This window comes from Schistosoma haematobium, chromosome 4 (assembly GCF_000699445.3).
Source record: "Schistosoma haematobium chromosome 4, whole genome shotgun sequence".
Classification (NCBI taxonomy): domain Eukaryota; kingdom Metazoa; phylum Platyhelminthes; class Trematoda; order Strigeidida; family Schistosomatidae; genus Schistosoma; species Schistosoma haematobium.
The window spans coordinates 25,799,415-25,821,777 of record NC_067199.1 but is presented as its reverse complement, the minus strand read 5'-3'; the positions used below and the strand labels follow the sequence as shown (position 1 = coordinate 25,821,777).

At 34.4% G+C, this 22,363-nt stretch overlaps 2 protein-coding genes across 2 annotated transcripts in view; one reads left to right on the top strand and one right to left on the bottom strand.

The window, feature by feature from the left end:
- Nucleotides 1-4,762: 4,762 nt before the first annotated feature.
- RPS10 (ribosomal 40S subunit protein S10A) lies at nt 4,763-5,326 on the top strand (the record flags this gene model as incomplete). Its single annotated transcript, XM_012938324.2, has 2 exons — nt 4,763-5,051; nt 5,084-5,326. Exons 1-2 carry the CDS (start codon nt 4,815-4,817, stop codon nt 5,324-5,326), a joined length of 480 nt encoding a protein of 159 aa, XP_012793778.1. The 5' UTR covers nt 4,763-4,814.
- A 631-nt stretch (nt 5,327-5,957) lies between these two features.
- Nucleotides 5,958-22,363, bottom strand: part of MS3_00007742 (uncharacterized protein) — a 90,019-nt gene continuing 73,613 nt past the window's right edge. Inside the window, exons 19-22 of the mRNA XM_051216069.1 lie at nt 21,956-22,078; nt 18,385-18,489; nt 11,993-12,121; nt 5,958-10,723 (exon numbers count right to left, since the gene is read on the bottom strand). Of these exons, the coding sequence (XP_051066626.1) occupies nt 10,460-10,723; nt 11,993-12,121; nt 18,385-18,489; nt 21,956-22,078 (621 nt within the window). The 3' untranslated portion in view covers nt 5,958-10,459. The remainder of the gene's footprint in view (nt 10,724-11,992; nt 12,122-18,384; nt 18,490-21,955; nt 22,079-22,363) is intronic.

Genomic DNA, 22,363 nt, shown 5'->3' with positions numbered 1-22,363 from the left:
TGCCAAAAATCTAAGGTTGTTAGATACAACAAATGTCCCTTAGCCTCATTTACATTTCCCTATGCTCGTTTCGACCATAATCATCTGAATTTGGTAAGACTTTTACCAGATTTAAATGGATACTCTTATCTCTTAACCTGCGTAGACCATTTCACTCGATGGCCAGAAGCCGTGCCTGTCAAGGACATCACTACTGAGACAGTGGCCCGCGCCTTCGTCGGACGGTGAGTAGAAAACTTCGGCTGCCCTTCGACCATCACTACAGATCGCGGACGTCAGTTTGAATCTGAACACAAGCAAGGGGGTTGGCAAAACGTTTTCACCGACAACTAAAAGCTTCAATATCAGCCGCAAACATTTCTCAGTGGACTAACGCTCTTCCACTCATCTTATTAGGTATTCGCAATGCAGTGAAAGCTGACATTGGATACACTGTGGCTCAACTCGTTTATGGAACGACACTTCGAATTCCTGGAGAATTCGTGGATCCTTCCTCTTCTTCAATGAACATGGGTATAACCTCTTAAACGAACAGGCTTACAAACGCAATTCGTTCGGTTAAACTTGTTTCCACTCGACTGCAATCAACTAATGTTTTCGTTCAGCCTGACTTGCGACATAGTACACACGCCTTCGTTCGTCGAAACTCACATCGACGACTTATTGAATCAGCATACGAAGGACCCTTCAAAGTTGTTCAAAGCGAACCCAAGTACTATATAGTCAATAAGAACGGAACCAACGATAGCATCGACATTGATTGCCTCGAAGCAGCGTATTTAGAAGGAAATCCTATTCACATCGAGTTTCCTTCCGCGCAATCGAACGACACGACCCTCACACTCATAATACGTCAGCCGACAGCCAAACACACGCGATAATACCTAGGGAGTATCTGAAAATGAACTTAAAACAAAGCGTTTTGGAAGAAGAACCCAATTTTAATATGCCTTTGTATTTACACTTCTATTTTAAAAAAGCCAAGCGAAAAAACCATATTATAAAAATCACTTTTTAAGCTATTACGTGTGAACGAGTTTTTTTTCTCGCCCACTTTGTGTTTTTACGTGCGTACGAACTTATTTCGACGGACGGCTGGAAAAGACGATAAAAAGAACGATGGAGTTTACGAGGAACCGAAATTTTTATTGTACTTTTTTTACTACATTGTACTTCATGATCCCTCATAGTAAGGAACGATGACCAGACGCTGCTATACTTAGCAAGCTATCAGCAGATTGTTTACCAACGACAAACTCGGTGGGTTTAAACTTCTGGCTGGCCACATCTTAGGGTCATCACTACCCTACTAGGAGGGGTGATCTGTAGTGATAAATAAATCCCCAGAATAAATAGCTCTGTAAGTTTTCGACATTGGATACTGACCACAATAGATTTAACGGACTGAACTAGGTAAAGCCGTTCGGTCATGCATCCGCACCGGATCATGAGTGAGAACGCCGTGCTCAACATCTACTGCAATCGCTAGCCAGATCAGATCAGACGATCCTCTATATATTGATGTCCTATCAAATATATCTTCGAACCTACTCGCTTCTGTCTTTTGATTACACTTGGGGGGGGGTACGATTCATAATAGAGGATGTTATTGGTTAAAGAGTTGTCAAACTCCAAATACCTGTGGCATCTTCAGAGCTATGGAATTTATCAGACTAGTTTGTAGATCTGTACAACTTTGCTATATCTAGTGCACTTTCGAAGTAATCAAAGACTATCTAGAGAACCATGAAGTACCTTTTCACGAAAGGGATATTCCCGATACTGAGAAAACAAAGATCCTGACTATTTTTGCTTCCAAAACTCATATGAAAATCTTCGGGCAGCTGCAAACAACCCTGTTGTTTTCATCACTTTAAAGCTATGGTTTCAGTGTAAAACAACAGCACCAACCGTACCTGGTGGGATTAGCTGTCTATCACGCATTTCTGAGGTTAACGAGGTTGGAATGTTTGGGTTACTGGGGTTCGCTTTGTCATACCGAAGGTCTAGTTTCTGGTGTTTGTTTGTTTATTTTGATTGATCGTTTCTCATTGCAACCTTCAGAACGTTGGATACGTATTACTTAACTGTAACTAAGGCTAGTGTGAGTAAATCATTGGGAAGTATACTGACGTTTTTATTGTCATCATTGCAAATTTCAGTAACCCTTTTGCTGATAACAAATGTGCGAGTAGTTTTAGGATATGATTGTCATCAATAAGCTGTATTTTACCGAATGTTGTGATTTTGTTTCAGTCTACCACTGGATTTCAGGAAAATATAATGTTCGAATTCCAACTGGCTTTTTTTCACAATTGTTATGACTCTTTTTTATTGTTATAACTTTCGTAGTCATAAGTGGAATCATTTGGCGTAATCGTCCTGTCCTACTTGCAAAAGGATTTTTCAAAAGGAAGTCAAATCAATTCCGGGTCACAGACATGAGTGAAAGAGGCATATTGCATAGGAAATTGGCATCAATACTATTGATTTTTGACATCCTACTTGACCATGAGTGTTATGTCCCGAAGACAATAACGAGTTGTAACTGTTGGAATTTATTTCCTAATTAATGCTAAACGCACATTTTCATCATGTCTATAAATTTACATGTATGTGTGGAAACACGTACATAGGGAGGAGCAATCGTGATTTGCGATTAAGGGTGGGTGAACATATACCAAAATGGCTGCAGATTCAGATGAATTCCAATGGTGAAATGAGATCACAGGATAGACAGACATCATCATCCATTGCGAAACATTTGATTGAGACGGGTCATAAGGTTGATATCAAATCAGCATTTGTTGTGTTGTACAAAAGCCTTCAAGGACGTATACTAAGGTTTATTGAAGCCTTGGCTATACGAAAATTGAAACCCCCTTCATGTGTTCAAAAACAATTTGTCCTTACACTTAACCTACCCTGGTAATACTGATTTATTATCCAGAGTGGTATTCACATTTGTTTTTGTGTACTTTAATATTTTTTCCTTTGTTATGACTTACCCTTAACCTGTCTAGTTGACCCTCTACTTTTCATATATAAATGTTCTTAACAAGTATATGTGATCAGATTGTTCGAAATGTATTGCGCAAACATATCATATAATTCTGATAAACTACGTCTTCTCATTGCATTATCGAAATTCATCATGTAATTGTTTAGTAACTAAATCGGTGAGACTATAATTAATGGACGACATTTGAGCAACGCAAAGGTGACCCTGAGGGTGTTCGCCTAATAACTAGGACCAACTGAAGGTTATAAACCTGTGTGATTACTTCTAGTTGCGGTTTACAGTTGGCATTTAAGGTTAGGAATAATATTTAGGGTTTTCATCATGAAGTGAGATCAGCGAAAATGCGAAAACTCTATTTCTTCAAATTGATGAATGAATTTCGCGCCAAAATCGAAGAATTGTTATCTTATACCTGATTGGTTCATCCATAAATTATAGTCTCGCAGTTATATTATCATAGTGGTGTGTGAAGACAAGTTCTAACAATGATGGTGCATGTTCTAAGACAATGTGTATTGGTTTCGCCTTAAATTGTTCAAGTGCGCACTGAATAATATTTAACAATAGACTGTCGTCAATACATTCATCTGAAGTTGTAAGTTCTAAAGAATGGACGTGTGATGCACTGAAATCCCCAATGACAAGTTAAAAGTCAGTTAGTTTCCACGTGAAGATACGATTTAAGATAGAGTCGTCAACTTCACAATGTGGACTACGGTGTGTCCTTTCTGTAGTCACCAATCCATGACTAGATCGAATTTGTCCCATCCCGACCTACCTGCCAAGGCTTACTGCTTTAATAATATGTTCTTTTAAGGCCTCTTCTGTGAGCAGATTTCTGACGACAGAATCCGCCAATTTCAGTTCGTATGACTGTCATCTCGCGGTCTACGTCTCTTTTGAGACCTTTTAACTCCAAATAGTTAGACCAGGTACGGATTTGACTTCTTTAAAAGTCGTCTCCTCGGCTTTCGATTGTGTTGTCAGTGTTTCCAGTTCACTAAATACAGGAAGCCTTTCTTTAGTTGTCCATTTTTGACTTTCAGACCAACGAGTAAGAGTTGAACTGACAGCACTAGTGGTTACATTTTTAATCTCCTATTCTACTGCCAGATTCACTCATCGAGTTGTGCCACTTGGCGACTCCATCTTCAAGGCAAGCAGACCCAATACTTCACGTGGTATTCTTCGCGTAACCAGGGTGAGGCATCTTTTAGCAACGCGTATACTCACTCAGTGATATATTGATACAAATTTTATGAAACCATCTCTTACAGATGTCATGCTGTGTGATGCCCTCATTAGGGGAGAAGAAAAATGTTCGGCAGGATCGACATCCTTGAATGACCATTCCAACCAACATACTAGAAAAATTATCGCTTTTATAATCTAGCTAAGAACCTACTCACTGCTTAGAGCAGTCACTGTTAATACATCACTGATGTGAAACGTATACCACAAAAAGTTTAACAGGCAACTCAAAGTAATTATTTAATAGCTTCAGGATACTGCCAAGCTACTTTTTCAATGAGTTTTGTGCATTGTGTTTACTTAGCACAGCCTTAAAATACGTTGGCGAACTCACTTCGTTCAAAAGATATAAGAAGCATTATTACTTCAGTTGGTGAATGCATTTTGTAGGAAAGTGGATATCATTATTCATATTCTATATTTTCCTCATTAAAACTCAAAAACGTTACTCTGGTTTGTTTAGCGCATCGATGTCACAGTACCGCGCTCACTTTAGGATCTCAACTTACCGCGTGTTTTACAGGTTTTCCTGCCTTGGACAATGTTACTTCCTCTGGCAACTCGGAATAGTATATTTGAGAAGATCATTCAAGATGGTGTGTTAACGGCAAGAAACGATACCCGTCCATGCTACACTCATCCGACAATCAACGTTCTAAATCTTTATGTCATCAAGACAATGCGATCATTAAAATCTCGAGGATATGTTCGTGAACAGTACGCTTGGAGAACATACTATTGGTTCCTTACAGCTGATGGGATCAATTATTTGCGTGAGGTAAGATGTTACTCTGTGTTCTTTTTCCTTAGGTCTTGCACTTACCTTCTGATATTATTCCAGCTACTCTAAAAGCTCCACCCCGGGATATTCGAACACCGGCTGTAGGAATGGATCAGGGTGGACAGCGTGGTCCGTCTGATGGTCGTGTCGCGTTTAGAAGAGGACCGGTCACTCCTGGAATGACTGGCTTCGGTACTCCTGGTAAAGATGCAGCCATTGGTGATAGCGAGGTTCATTTCCATGGAGGCTATGGTAGAGGTCGATCTATGTAAATATATCTTAATATATTGATGCTGGAATCAGTGAAGCTCTTCTATTTAAATGGTGTATAGGTGCTCGACTATATAGATCTAGTAAATGCTGAGAACAGTCATATATCGAGGGCGATCGTAGAGACAGTTCTGGGTTGTCTATGGTCAAGTAGTGTCAGTAGGCACCCAAAAATAAGTAAACAGTACTAGATTTAGTGCCAAAAAGTGCAAACACCCATAATGTTCCTTACTAATTTGTATACTGACCTACTTTAACAGCTGAGTAAGTTCTAGGTTAATCGATCAGTAACTGCACTGATGCATCAGTCGATACAAATTTCCAGGTCTCTAAATACCGTCTGATTTTGTTCGACCGAACTCTGGGAAAATTAGAAAAATGGAAAACCTCTTGTTATCACCAGTATCAGTGTGGAATTTCAAACTCGAGATACTGTATCAGATTCAGCAGTAGCATGTGGGTGTTACTCAGTGTAGGTTTATCTGCTTGTCAAGTTCCATTTCATACTTTATCTCCCTACTCGTGTTGTGTTTACGTAAGCGTCCGATAACTCGTTTGTGCTCAGGTCGTGCATGCTTCAATGTGTTACTCTTAGTAATTTCAAAACTTGTTAAGCTTCGAAGTAGATCAAATGTTAGTTTGCAGGCCCTCGATGCATGAGGTTGCGTTACTAGTTATTACATATGTTGATTACTAGTGACAGATTTGCTTAGTGTCCTATCTTGTCTAACGAAACATCTTAAACGATGTATTGAGTACGCTATTTTCGGTTATATATAACTTTCCTGAAATGCAGTGTCAATATGGTACTTTGATTGCACTATTAATATGGAGTCAACCTGCATGAGGCTTGATATTAGGCTCTTGATGTCCTTGATCTTGATAATTTAAACGGACTGTTAATTAAAGCGTGAATAGTAGTTTCAGTAAATATCGTCATTTCATTCTATTTGTGTGTTCAAATAAATAAATAAATAAAATAATTTTGACGGACAATTCTTGTCACAAACTAATAGGTCTGTGCCTTTACCCTTTTCTTCCCTGTCGGGCTCAAAAATGTATTTGTTTTAATAATGGAAGCTTTGCTGGTGATTACCACAATAAAGTTAAAAGTAATTTTAATCCGATCGGTTATATATCAACTGCAATGATAATAATTGCAATGGTAAACGTACTTTGAAATTTCATAGTGATGTAAAAAATGTTTCGAATAGTGATCTCAGTGTTAGCCCGTCAAGGCTGAAAATTTTACTGCATGTCGGAACACGAGGTATTTCTAATGCCACATTGTCGGGATGCAAATAATCAGTCAGAATGTAGCAGAATCCTGACGGATGAACAACCAAAATGTCCTCGAGTCCGTATTAGTCTTTCATGACTAAGGCTTTATGTAGTGCGTTTCCTGTGTGTTATGAAGTAGTTATGGTTTGATTTTCTCAGTCTGGATTTCGAGTTCTAAGTACTAATTTCGCTCTTAATCGTTAAGTCCTTGTATTTAAGCTTTCAGTTGGAGTTATAATGTTTATCAGAGCACCATAGGGGTCAATTTTTGACAACAGTATTAATTTATTAGATCTATCCTTTAGTGTACGTAAGTGTAGGCAAATAAGATGACCAAGCGTATTTAAATTTATGGACGTAATATCAAGATTATCTAGTTACTAAATTAAGCCAAAATATTAGGAACTTGTAAAAAGCCGTACACGACCGGTATCAAGCATTTAGCGCTCGACTTCTACGGACTTGCTCCCTAATTGTCAAGACTACTCCTAACCTAATTCACTTTTCGGGTCCGTCAAGAGATGTTTTTTTCACGGTGTAAATAATAGTGTAGTGCAGCCATCCTCGTACCTCTGACAACACTCGATTGAATAACTGGATTTACGGTAGTGATGGCACAGATTCAACTAGTAGTTGTTCAAACATTGTCTTAGTCATACACAACGTATATCTTGCAACACGTGTATTGGCTCAAGTTGCCACATCACATTAGCACACCAAGATAGAGTTTTCGAGACAAATCGGGCAGTATTAGAAGTAGCAACAGCATCAGTCGTAGTATGAAAGATTAGGTATAGAAAGTATGAGATCTCGGGATTCAGGAACTAGGGTAAGATATAGTGGATGCACCTGTATCATTGCGATCTATTCCGATCTGTGTCATACAACATCTCCAACCATTGGTTACGAGGATCTTGCACATCCCGACTAGGTGGTATTCATCTTGTTACATAGGTCAGTCCAACAGTCAATGACTTCATCGACTGATGCCATATCTTAGTTTGGCCACTCCTAGCTTTCTTTCAGTCTGTTCCTACACCAAACAATGTGACCCATCGAGGTAAACGGTGGTTGGACTTATGTCATACCCTAGTCAAGGTAGTTGGCGATTATTCATTACTTCTTATATCTATTTGCCATTCATACCTGGTGTCGTTTGCCTAACCTCGTCATTGTCCTGTCACTCGATGTTCCCAACATGTATGAGGAATGCTTAAAATGTACATATGATGGAATACTAGTAATCTACAATTATTCTATGTTCTGAATGGTCATGTTTCCCACCCATAAAGTGGAGCAGAGCAAACTGATGCTTAGTAAACTCGTTCCTTAGTTGGAAGGTGGATATTTCCCCACAAGTGACGCAAGCTGGCAAGACCCAACAGTGCTTCATGGGTTCGTGCTGAAATTCTGTCAGACACCAACCCACCAGGGCTGTAAAGACTTCCAAAACAAATGAAGTGATCGGTGCTTTCAACTGCTTCGTTTCCTTTTATTGGTTCAGACGTTGACATAGGCCAGTCCTGAAGCAACATTTTACATTTAGAGGAAGGGAATTACATCACCGACACGCGAGCGTTTTTGCTCAAGAGAATCAGAAGACTGGATTCTGTAAGTGTCTTCACCAAACCGGATTTTGTCATTCAGGCATTCGAAGTCAACAATTGAATTCTCTGTTAGGATATAAGTTCCTGAAGAGCCAGACGACAAGGACGTCATTTCTAAAAGAATATCTATGACGGGGTTAGGTAAGATTTGAGAAAGTGGATAAACCTGACGAACACAGTTTCGGTAATAGTTCACCGCAAACTTAACCGTAAGTGTTTAGTTAGAGAGCATGTACTCGGTTGATTTGGATCTTTGGTACACCTTTTAATGATAGAAGCTACCACACTATCTAAACCAGAGCCGTCGTTCCTAACTAAGTTCATATATAGACTACAGATTTTAAAGTTAAATGCAGCCTTAAAGTGAGCCATTGAATATTGATTTCTGAAATACAATCCACAGAATTAGTGAAGTTCTCCAATATCTAGCATCTTACCAGTTTCAGAGCGATCAAATTACTTTTCACTTGATAGCATACTTAGGAAAATAAGTACGTAGAAATCCAAAGCTATTCAAATAAGTCAGAGCTTCAATAGCGATGAGCTAATGGTTAAGATAGAAGTAAAAAATTGATAAGAAACTTGGTTCAAAAGCGGATAAAGTTGAATAGTTAGCACATTTGCAGCCCTTAGTTGACTGCAATCGAGTTTGATTCCGTGCACCATACTTTTAAAAAACACCAATTCACAACCTTGGTATAAAAAGCCAGATATGAAATGCACTGAAGGAATATATCTTAAGCATGTATTTGTAAGATGACAACCATGTAAGTGAATGAAAATGGTTTGAGCTAGATTGTTTAGCGGGACTAAGAATATTTACGAAAAACATATAGTAGACAAAATATAAACACACGAACAGACAAAGATATAAGGAAAATGTATAGTTTGTCGTATTTTGACCCTATCGCTAAAACATTTTGTAAATTAATTTCTGGCTGGGGTGGTTGGAACATTTGTCTGTCCATGTGTATCCGTTCTTTATTCTAAAGGTTGGACTGTATAGTTTCAATTTCTATCCGCTACTAGTTCTTAGTATGTATGTTTTTAATTCAGTATCGTCATTGCTCCATCGTCCCTGTTTTTTGAACCATGGCACGTAGAATTGGCGCATTACTGTGGTACATTTTGGTTTGCCCCGTTTTCGACCTTCGATTCGAGGATAAACGTTCGTCAGTAGTTTCGAGAGAAACTACGTAATACACTAAACCGACATATCGTTTGTTTAGAAGTTGTTCTACGTGAACGTAAAATGATTTAAGTATTTCGAGGAGGATATATATGATTTTTATCTGCTTCAATACTACCAGTGGGGTGGTTTAGTAATTAAAGCATTGGACTTTGAAGTACTTAATGTCAGGTTCAAACTTCACACCACCTTCTGTCTAAGCAATTAAGTAGTACTACTGACCCTCACAATCATAGTATGTCCTAAAGCCAAATACATGAGTCTGCACCTGATAAATGAGGTAGTAATATAACGATAATAGCCTTCTATGGAGGTTGCGCAACTATTGCGGTACTTCCTAGTCTCCCCTGAAATAAATTGAAAAGATTTCATCCCGTCGAAAAATAAAATTTATAAAAAATTGAGCCAAAACAAAGGATATTTGTTGAAATTCACTATCAGAGCTGTATCCAGATATTTGTATATATAAAAATGTCATCTGAAAATGTTCTAGTATAGGTTAGTTTACTGTCATCATTAATACTACTGTTATTACCATCAGTAGTAGGTTTAATTGATACAAATTTGAAAAAGTCAAACAATTAGCTCGCCAAGCCTCATTTGTGCACAGCAATTAGATATGTATGTGCGTGTGTGCGGGTGAACAGCATATATATATATATATGTATGTGTATATATATATATGTGTATGTGTATATATATATATATGTATGTGTATATATATATATATATATATATATATATATATATATATATAGGTAATATAGAAAGCATCTCAGAAAAAGTTGGCAATTATTTCGTTGATTTGATAATTGGCATATTGAGTAACAAAAAGATTGGTAAGAGAAAACATTGTCAGCAAATAGAAAAGTATTCTGAGTAAAATGATAGGATTTGGACATTTTGTAGTTGTGGTGTATATTTTCGGAACAGCAGTCGAGAAATATATATATATCGTTGTGATTATTGATAGTCTTCTGAATTACCCGTAAAGGACAATTGTTAAGTTAGAAAATAAAAAAATCTATATCTATAATAATCAGTGTATGTAATATCTACTATTTATGTGGAATAGGAAAGTCAGATGAAGGTGAATAAGGTGTCCTACGATAGGCTGGTTCCTGTGTGTTAGGCACTGGATGATAATTTGTTCGTCTTGAAGTGACTTTTCTATTGTCATGATAGGTTGTTTGAATTGGTGAAATCAACGGCTGTCTTTGCTTTGGTTCAGTTGAAGTGTATTGACCAAGTCTTTGGGTTGGTTCTGTAGGCGGTACTTTTGTTCGTCTTCGCATGAAACGTTTACGTTTAAAGAAACCGGCCTAAAATAATGCAAGTTAATATTATGTTAATCAAATTCACATTATTTGTATACTAGATTTGTAAATAAAAATAAGCTATTTAGTTGTTATAGATAAGTCGAAAACTAAAAGTTTATTCGGATGACATCACTAACTGTTTGTTTGATATTGGCAAGTGGGATCAGGACCAACCTTGTTCAATGTTTAAATTCGTATTGTCTGTTATTATTGACAACATTTATACGCTTTTATCCTTGTTAGTCATCTCTATTCTTAAGAAATGAGGATAGTTTTGATTTGATCAAGGTAGAGTTAATCATTGGAATTCCTAAGTTTCATTCATTTATACTTTATTCAGACTTTTTTGGTGAATGAATTCTAATCACCTATCGATTCTTTGCACGAATACTTTTATTTAAGGCTTTTTATGCGATTCCCAAGTGTATTTTAGGGGTAGCCTTTTTTAGAATCACGGCAATAAACAATTTACTGTTTACAAGCATAAACTGAACAAGATTTCTTCTTTGAAGTGGTTTCCACTTTACTGTTTAGCTAAGATTTACTGATATGACAGATAGAAATGATTATTGCCTATTAGTTGTCAGTGTGAGATAATACTTAACTCAATAAATTTCTTTGAATATTTAGACAAAAATTAAAAGTCCTTAATCAAATCAATCAGTCTGAAATTTACTAATAATTAAGCTGAATTACATTAACTTTTGGGATAATTGTTGTGGTCGAAATTCATTATGTTTTCTCTTTCCCAGCTCTAATGGTTACTACTTCCAATTAAGGGGGAATCAGTTTATCAACCAAAATAATGCATGTATCATATGCTGTAAACAACAAATAATGATTTTTAGAATTAATACTAGAAAAACAAGACCCAACGAAAGCATGAACCGCTAAGTTAAACCAACAGTGAAAATCTGGAAGCACTGGAATGTCGTTTCGTTCTGGTAAGGGACTCTCCGACGGTTCACATCCACGATCTAGCACATGGGACTCGAACCCAGGACTTCCGGGGTCACGCGTGAACTCTTAACCTGTAGACCACTGGGCCGGAATCCAACGGTGTTAGTGTCTAACTCCAATCAACCCAGGGCAATGCGCAACCACTTCCATTAGTTTCGGTGGGTAACTGCCTCACCTGATACGGTTTAGCTCCACTGATAGTTTAACCCTAATTGGTTCATGATTTGAATTGAACTTAACAATATCCACAACTTGATAATGAATATTTTGATTATTTTTCAAATATTATGAATATATTGATGGTCAACTTACTTTATAAAGTATAATAACTAGAATAGATAACAATAGTAAACCTCCAAATACAGCTAATCCTATGTATAATGCCATATATTTTGGAGGGATTGGTTTCTGCTCTAAATTATTAAATATATGAACTTCAATCTAGTAGAATTAAGAAGAAACAAAAAATGAGTTGGATAACAAAGCATAAGAGAAGTGGAGTAGTAGTTTTATTATTTTCGTAATTACCCAACTAAACTGGAAACGCATGACAACAAATGGAAATATAGCAATGTAAAGGAGGAATATTCGAATTAGAGAGGTGAAGAAGGGGAAGGAAGGGCTTTTGAAAAACGAAAGGATCTTTCCATGCAATAGAATCATTAAACAAATGAAGTTTTTTAAAAATTCTTGATGATATTAATATGTATGCTTGTGTATATGAAAGGAACATGCGAGTATATACAAATTTTTCACGTTTAGTAAATGGAATTTATTTCTGGTAATGCATGATATCAATACTCTTACTTTAATGTAAGAATATGCTTCACATTTTCAATGATTTTGTATATTTAATCTGAAAAAGTTTTCACACCGAATTACGGTAAAAGCGAAATTATTAAATGAGGAATTATAAGCAGATATAGTTGTGACTAGCGGTGGAATCCAGGACGCGCTCGGGTGCGACCAGCTGAAGAGTCCCAAATAGGACGAAACGCGCATGCTGGATTCCACTGCTAGCTACCATCCATCTTTGCTTATAGTGCTTGCGACTTAAAACAATATTTAGACAATCTGCACTGGGTGCAAATATGCCGATAACAGACTGATCAATTGCAGTTCTAAACATCAGTGGGAAGATCCAAACAACCAATATAAAAACGAATCAAATTAGAAATTGTTTTGATGAGAATGGATTAAACCTAGTCGTAAGATTGTAAAATATATGCATAATCCATATTATGATTAACTTTCGAATCAAAAGTGGTTATTAAAATAATGAACTCAGCTGTCTACAATTCTGGATAGACAGGTCGTGGTTAACTCAGGGCAATAACTGTTGTTGACAAGTTTAATCAAAGACATGGTTATCTTTTAAGAGTTTATTCAAGCTGATAGCAATCACCATTGTTGTACAAGATTTATGGTGAAAATCTGTAACTGTTACATATGGTTGACAATGATGCATTTTGTACAAGCTATCTGAGTAAATCAATCTAAAAATCGTAGTAAGAAAATTACCAGTAAAATCAAATGAATAACAATATACAAGTTGTGTTTCACACGTACTGAATTTTAACACACGAATGTGTCCACATGCAGAAAAATATAGCGAACAAAATTTTAGACAAATACATGATTACACATCTTTATTCATTGCATTTTTTAGGAAGTAAATTAATCAACAGTAAAATTTTTAATCAGGATTTTAAATAGTCAACATAAGTTGAATACGAGTAAAGATGCTTTTAATCTACGGTATCAGTGTTCAAATACAGTGATTCTTTAATATGAAATTCTATATCATCAGTGAAATTAATGATGGTATGAAAAATTTAAATTAATTAAAATCTATACTGAGAGTTAAGTTAGTTGTGAAGTTTGTCTCAATTTTTAGGTAGGCTTCGCCACATCTGTCGGCCTCAGTTGGTGACTGAACTATTAGTGGAAATCATACAAGATATGACAAATGTTTTGTACTAGCTTGTGACTCTTCAACAGTGAATATTTATGATCGCACTAGAGATCAAACTTGATACCTACAGCGTTACATTTTGACTATTGAGTCAGCTTCTGATGATCTAAATTTCAGACTTCTGTCAGTTGTTGTGTGTCATCAGTGATACTTTCTCCATTTTCGATATTAGTAAAAGACTAGAAAATCAATTATCCTCTCTTTAATTTCCTGCGCTCATTAATTATATGATAGATAGTATTTCTAGAATCTTGTTAATAATCATAGTTGTTGAAAAAATTTATCATCACACCAATACGTACTTTTGTAAGTCCCGAATATTTTTAACTTACGTGCATGATCTGTAGGAACAATGGATTTGTAAGTAAGGATGAATAACCATTTCACTACCGAAGGTTGGTAAAATTATATTTATGGATTAACTGAAGTTGAAGAGTGTTTAAACCCTGAATACTAAATGAACAATCAATTTGCAGCTAAACTTGGAAATCGTGAATTCGATCAAACTAAATATCCACAATATACATTTTTAAAGTCATAGAAGTAAACGGATCGGATATTCATTATCTACATATTAAAAAATAAGACATACTAACATCTACCTATATAATTGACTAATACTGACCATTTCATGGTTTATAATACCGGATATACAACTTGTCAGCTTATAGTAACTAAATTTTTTAAAACACTAAAATGTATGGTTAAATATTAAGTACATGTATAATGAAATTGACAATCGGTGAACAAATGAAAATATCCATATTTTTCGACATGCAGTTATATGACGATAATGACGCGAAACAGATAAATGTATATAAACAAACAGTCGATAAACAACAGATATAGATAAATCCGTATATTCATTTTTAGATATATACATAATTTTATAGACAAATCATATTTTAAAAAAATAGCGGTATTGTTCAATTTAAAAATGATAAGAATATTCATATTAATTAGGGAAATGACAAAATGAGTACAATTTTTCATTTCGTTTCAACAAAAGAAAAGATAAAAACAGAAATTAAGAAGAATATTATTATTACTATGATTGTACAAATTTCGAGGACAGAAATATAATCCGTAAACCTAATAATGAACTTTCCATTATTGTTATTATTATTCAATATTTGGCCACAATCTAAGAGAAATAGTCTACAAAAGAGATTCAAGGTCTGATATCAATCATTAAATATGAACTGTTTGTTAATTACTGGAGATTTGTACATGAGTACCAGTTTATCTTCACTGTGATATTCAAGTGAATATTTTATTCATTCTATGTAAGAAGGCATTTTTAATCTTACAATAACTTTAAATGATGGTACTGCATTTATTATTTAGATTAGAACATAATTTTATTAAAACGCAAATACATATTAATTTAATGATGAAAGAAATTTGTATCGGTTATATGGTGAAATTCTATTTCATAAAGTTGTGATTACTTTAGAAGACAGAATATATTACTCATCTTAAAATTTTATCGGTGTTTACGGCATTTGGAACAAAAGGAACTTTAAAAATCTTTTGAGCTATCGATTTTCTTATTTTACATAAGTATTTGGTTAGTTTAAGTTCTACCAAGTATATTATTTTATTTAACCATTGGATAGGTTAACATTTTTAAATCCTAGGTATGTAAGTGAACTGAATATTTAATTTGTTCTGGTTCAAAACCCTTCACTTGATATAAGGTCGAATCAAGGACCATTAAGTTTTATGGTAAACATTATCATTCAGCTACCCAATCAGAACCCGGCTATTGATAATAAGGATCTGTTCATTTGCCAAATACAATTGATCGAAATAATGACTAATTTGTTAATAAACTTGAAAGTTTGATCGCCGATGGAGTATATAATTTTGTAACATTTCATTTCTAAATTAGAAAACGAATATTTATTCAGTGCTTCCCAGTCTATGCGGATTGTGTAAATAATGTTAAATCGTGATGAAAAATATCCTTATATCAGTCGATTTCTAGAAAAAAAATATTTAGCTGAATATAATTACTTAACATTTGTACAATCTGTTCTATGAAATAAAACAACATTAATGGACTTCATTAATAGTCATTTAAAACCAGTTTATATTAACTTGAAACAGTTGAAAGTAGTTTAGATTAGTTGGATACAAATTAAAGTAATTACGATTTGTAGCTCAGAATTAAAGATAATAATCATTATTCAAATATATATAGGCAATTGAAGAGAACAATTGAGGTACCGATAATGTTTGAATAAATTAATATTATCGTAAACATGTGTAGTTCGATCAAATAAGTAGGTTTTTTGAAATTCATTTTAAAAATGTCATCACTGCCTTACAATGCTGTTTAAAAGTCATTGCAAGTTATACACTATTTTTCCAATACATTTGTATTTATCATAATTTATTTACATGTATTCACGTTGCTTCCTAGTTTTCAAACATGGATGTATTTCTAGCTACTGTGGTGTCATTTAGATAAAACAATAATAATAGTTTCATATTTTCAATGTTACGTTTCCATAAAGTTGTCCTATAAATAATCTCAATTAGAAAAACGAGTCATTTTGTCAGTCCCGTGAATTCTACATATTGCATTGCTTTACGACGCTAGGAATGCTTGAGAAAAACGGAGAGATGGTCAATGTACGACATGGTACCGTGGTATGAAGGAAAGTAGTACAGGACTGGCATCTGTTGGCCCTTCATGACTCTGTAGTTGAGGTTCTACAAATAGCCCGACACAGTAACCTGAGACATGATCCGATATTGATAGAACAAAAGCCAGTAAAAGTCTTCCTGTAATTTTCTTTTACTTTACAAAGATGAGAGGAACTTTAACTGGAAAAAATTCTTTCTGGTAATATAGTTCTTGATTGAACTGCCTTACTAATGGTATACTACCTTTGTTCACTTGTTTCTTTTCATTTATTTAGTTTGTTTTTAAATTATTCTCGCCCTCCTTCCCCTATCTCTTTACACTCACCCTCTTTTATTTTGTAGCGCATATTTATTTTGGTTCCCTTTTTTACCAATATTTTTGTGTTTAAATAAATAAAAAATGAATCAGTCGGTTTATAAATCTTTGTATTATTCATGGTTTATTTTGTATTAAACCTTTTCATTGATGTTGACCGATTATCAAACAGTCAGGTAAGTTTTCACTAACACATTATCATCAGAAGTTCAATATGTAAAAGTGATATACAAATCAATGATAATCTAATGTAGTAGTCTCATCAATTTCATGGGTCAACTATTTTACTACACAGGCAGTTACTGCCATATATGTTACTGTTTTTAATTTGCTTAACCAATCGTTTTTACCAATGACATATATTTACACACTTTCATAGAATGTTTACAACCTCTTGCGAATTTAATTTTTGAGAAACTTAAGAAGATCCATCGTGATAGTTTACATATTTCCCTCCTCTTTTGTAATCCAGAGAAACACAAAAAGCAAATACTATAAAATTCAGACATCAAGTATATTCCAAAGATGAAAAGAGATGTCATAGCAGCAATGTAGGTTGTAAAAAAAGTTACGGGTGAATATGAATAGTAGTTTATCACTGTTCTGAAACTTTTCTATAGATATTTTCTTGAATATTCACAAGTCCGGTACATAAATAAAAGTAATTTTTTTGTAATATGATATATTTCATGATAAGAATCCTTTACTGTAATCAGACATCTGGTATTGAATGAAGTGAGTATAATTATTATGATTACTTTGTCCGAATTTCGAGTATACTTTAGAGTTTATCAGACAAACAGTAAAATAAAGTAGGGTTGTAATTTGAATACCTTGGGAATATTGTTTCTAACAGAATAATTTCTTGTGATACTCAAAATAAATACTAAGAAGAATTTCACTTATAAAATTGTCCAATGTGAAGATTAATAATTCTGACACTTATGTTAACTTTTCTTTTTGACGTGTAAAATACAATACACTTAGTATTTGTTGCAATCATTGAGGTATCATTTTATCGAAATTAATATGAAATCTCATCTGTTTAACTGCTGATTACTACAAGCTGTTGTTACATTAATTTTGAAATCTATCGAATTTAAACAATAAAGTATACATAACAGTTGGTTTGAGTAGAATCTTTATGAAATCTATCATTGAAATTTCTTCGTCGGTTTCAACTTATAAAGATAAATTAAGCTCCAACTATTTGCGTATTCTGAGTGTAACAGCCTCAAAATACTATCATACTCGTTATTTGACTGATATTTTAATGTAATGACAACTCAATAATAGATGGATAAATTTCTTGGCCAAAAAATTACAGAGTTCTTTGGTAAAATATGACAACCAGACATCAAATACTTTATTTACAAATCTTTCATCTATTGTCCTTTACATCCTTGATGATTCTTTCAATTCTTAATTCCTTTCCATTTCTTCTTCTGTTTTCTTCAGTTCACTCTTCTCAACCTTCTTTTGACAGGCATAACACTTCTAATCGGTGTTACATACTACTTATGTCGACAGACACAAGTAGAATATATCACAGTATTTCATTTTTTATTTAGTTATAATTTAAATATATTATTCAGTTATAATAGGTTTAAGGATGTTAACAATTGTTATTTATTTAGGACAAAATTCACCATCACTATTATTATTAAATTACTTAAAGCTAAAATAATGCATAATTGATTGAAAAATAAAATCGAGTGGAAACACGGATAAAATCTGTGTATAATTCCATTGACTTACTGTATCTTGTGCATAATCCGAACCGCCAAGGTCAATGCCATATTTAACATCAGCTTTCCATGTTGCAGTCAGATGTAGTTTAGTTAAAAATACTTTTAAAAAGTCCTAATAGTCAATAAATGAATAAATAAAAGACAAGTTAAGGAAGAAGGTGAATATTATTTGAAATTATTAGTATAGGAGATTTGTAAAGATAGTTCCATTCTTTTTGGCTTATATTATCGACTGTTTTTTAAAGTTAAATAACTATTGGAAACCAGATAGCACTAGCCAGTTAACTCACCGAAGGTCCTGGAGGTCAGTGGTTTCTTTAGTTGGGTTATGGATGCTCACTGTTGAGAAGTCCCATGATAATAGCACAAAACAGCTATTTAGTGCTTTTCCGGTTTCTATTAGCTGCCTAATTAAAGTTCGTTAGTAATATGAATTATTTGGAGTTATCAATATAGGTGCTCATAGTAACTGTTGAATTTCGTAGTTAATATAACGAAGTGACCTTAGACAACCACAAAAAATAGAACAGAGGTGAACAACTGTTTCGTCCTAAAATGTGATTTTCTTGTGTTGCACATCCACGACACAACTGGGGGTCACTTCCATAGTCTTCAGGTTTCACAGCCAGAACTTAACCTTTGGACGAACGCGTTGGAAATTCATAATTGATATATCTAACTTCAGTTCATTCGTTATACTGTGAAATCAATTTTACTTATGAACGAATTATATTAGTTCACTTGCTGCTAATCGATTTATACTTGTTTGTATACCACTAGGCACAAAAATGTATACTCTACAGGTTTCGTTGTTATCTGTTGCCTTTATTTTCCTAATTTCTGGTTAGATATCTAAATTGCTTTTATGCATATCTAGTTCAAAGCGATTGTTCAGTACTCTTAAGTTTCAGTTGGTTGTTTATTTAAGGCCAGTCCATGACGTAAAATGTTTCAAAGTAAGTTTGATCTTGCTTTCTTTGATATTAGTTGGATGTCAGCGGAACAGAAACCTGATCAAAGCATGCTTCAGAAAAGATCGCGCTGGAGCAAGCTAAACGGTTCATTTTCAACTAGTTAGCGCTAGTGGATGAACTGAGAAGACTCTAGAATATTTATGTGCCGGGTTTGTCTGTACATTGACATTTTCTTACGATATTAATTAACCTAAACCTGCTGTTTTACTTTCGTCGGAGAGTTCAAAAATGATGATCATCAAAGTCCCTAGAATCCCAGAAAAATCTAGAAAATGTTTATCTGATCAGCAATGAATAGAAGCGTCTCCAAAATATCCAGAAATTGACGGGTCACGTGCCACATTTTTGATTAGGTAAATACCTATGCCATCACTATTTTTCTTATGTTCTCAAAAGGCCTTAGAAGAGCAAGGTCACACAAAACTCCATAAATACTCTCGATTTTCTGTACAAAACTAACTTTGGAATAAAGCTTCTACTAAGATTTCGAACCTTTTCACTATTATTTGAGTTGAAGTGTAGAGGTAATCTGAGGCTGTAGGAAACGTCTAGAAAGTCAGGATTAGGCATTCCAGTATCAGACTTAGCGGTTTGGAATATATTTACGTTCTGTTCAAGTTGTATTTTGATTCGATCAGTCGAGTGAAATGAAGTATCCGACAATACTATGCCGAAGAAGAGTTAACATTAGTGCATCACTGGAAACTCGAGAGTATTGAACAACTCCTGTGTCCCAGATATCTACGAAGATGATTTATATTTGTGCATTCACGCACAAAATATATAAGGATTAAGACTGATTAGAAGAAGCTTACGTTACAACAATATTCAAACAAAAAGTATCCAAATGGTCATTTCTCAACATACCAGCTTAGCTACGAAATTTATCTATTTGTTAAAAGAATTTTGATTTAATCTAAATTTCTGTATAGTTCGATTGTTCTGATGGGTGTTGTTACTGGTTTATCTGTGTTATTATTGTTTAAAGCATTGTATTATGAAAAAAGAGTGAAAACGAAGTGTTGGTCGTGACAATTGAAACAAGTGACTCCCACATTATTGACTCTGTAATGCTTCCGAGTCACTTATAGGACCTTATAACGACTCCAGACTTACAATTATATTCTTTAAAATTTAGAATATTACAGGAAGATTTTATCACCAAAAAACTAATTTATCACGAACTAAATTGTAAAAAAAAAATCAAACTGTGTCCAATATTTCTTATTAGTTAAGTGATTCTACCACCCAAGTTGTAAAATTTGGGTGGTTGATGTCTCATCAATACCCACTTGAAAGATGATAACAGTAAGAAAATAATAAGCTTCAGAAACGACAAGGGGACATTAAATTTATAAGTTTTTACTAAACAAATTAAAGTGGTAAACACAAAAAAGAAGAATGAACCCGAAATTGATGTTCAGTAAATTTATTCAAACACATGAACATTGGTACAAGGAGGCACCGAATATATATGCGCCACACTTCGTCACTTAGTTTGTGTGAGGGCTGGAATACTGACCGAGTGTCCAAACCAAAGCAGGTGGTTTTCTTAGGGGGCCACACACCGAGCCTTTGATTTAGAGGTCTAATCCACAAGGCAGTTTAGCAGCGTTAGGAGATGCAGTTTCATGGCAGCTGTTGACCAACAATAGGTTCATACGACATCTTTTCCTTATGATCCTGAAACCCATGTACAGCATTGGTTCGGAATCAGGGTTTTCTAACTCTCATAGTTGGATCCTCCATCTCCACTAACCGGCCAACTCTCTTTTCATCCTCTCAATTTCACATAAAAACACCCCTGCTATGAGAAGACATTAAGTAGGACTTCCCTGGTAGTGACCGTGTACGCGTGACTGTATGAGAGCATGTCGAGCAGGAGAGCTGACTCTCCTTACGCTCGGCCGTATCAGGGCACTTAAAATAAAATCAACAAGATTGTTTTTATGTAGTTAGATTAAGAAACGTTATTCCAAAACAATATCCCGTTATTATGAAAATGGGTAGGGTTCATGATGCTTTCATAAAACTGCAGGTCTATAGCCCTTGTCAAGCAGTTCTCATTCACTGTCATCAAGAGGTGAAGGTTACTGAGTAAAATTGTTAAGAGTACATTTCACTGAAGGCTGATGTAATTTTTTTATGGATTTTTATATCAGAGTTCATAAATCGGTAGTTTTATTAATTTCTATTAGAATAAATCATTAGAAATCATACGTAGTAAACAGGAAAGTTTGTTAGGTAGGCCAATTTATCTACAAAAACAGATAATTAATCAAAATTTATAAACTTGTCAGCTCTCAAATTACAAACGTAGCTATTGTTTAAACAAGTGTAACAATAGAAACAACAAGTTTATATGATTAGTGTAGTTAACAATTATTTAACTTTGTAGAGTATATATTGACTTATGAATTGTTTGTTGACAAATGCTAACCTTGATTCACCATTACAAACGTTTTTAGTATACATCATTAATCATTATTAAATAAGATAATAAGTTATGTTGTAGTGATTAAACAATTTTGACGACAAAGTCATTGAAATCAAACTATAATTTTAGGAAATGATAAAAAAATGATGAGAATATTCAAAACTAACTTCTCGCATTGTATTTTCCCAGAGTCTAGCGATAAATTCAAGTGTAATTGGTCCAGCTTTATAGGATAACTTGCCTAAATCACAAATAATTGGTACACATCGTATACGTCCATTATAACAACTCTAAAAATATAAAATGTTTAAAATTAACTAAAATCTAAGAAAATAATAATAAAATGCAGGAAATGATCCAATCGCTGGCTGACAAAACAAGTTATTAACAAGCAAATGATTTATCTGAAGAAAGTGAGTGAACGTACTGTTGCTAAGGCGAAGGACCAGGCAGAGATTACAAATCAAAAATTATTTGATGTAAGTGAATCATGACCAGTATTCATTGGATCAACAGACTTTAAAAATGGAAATAAAACTTATTTCTTAAAATGCTCAGTAGTTGTAACCATTCAG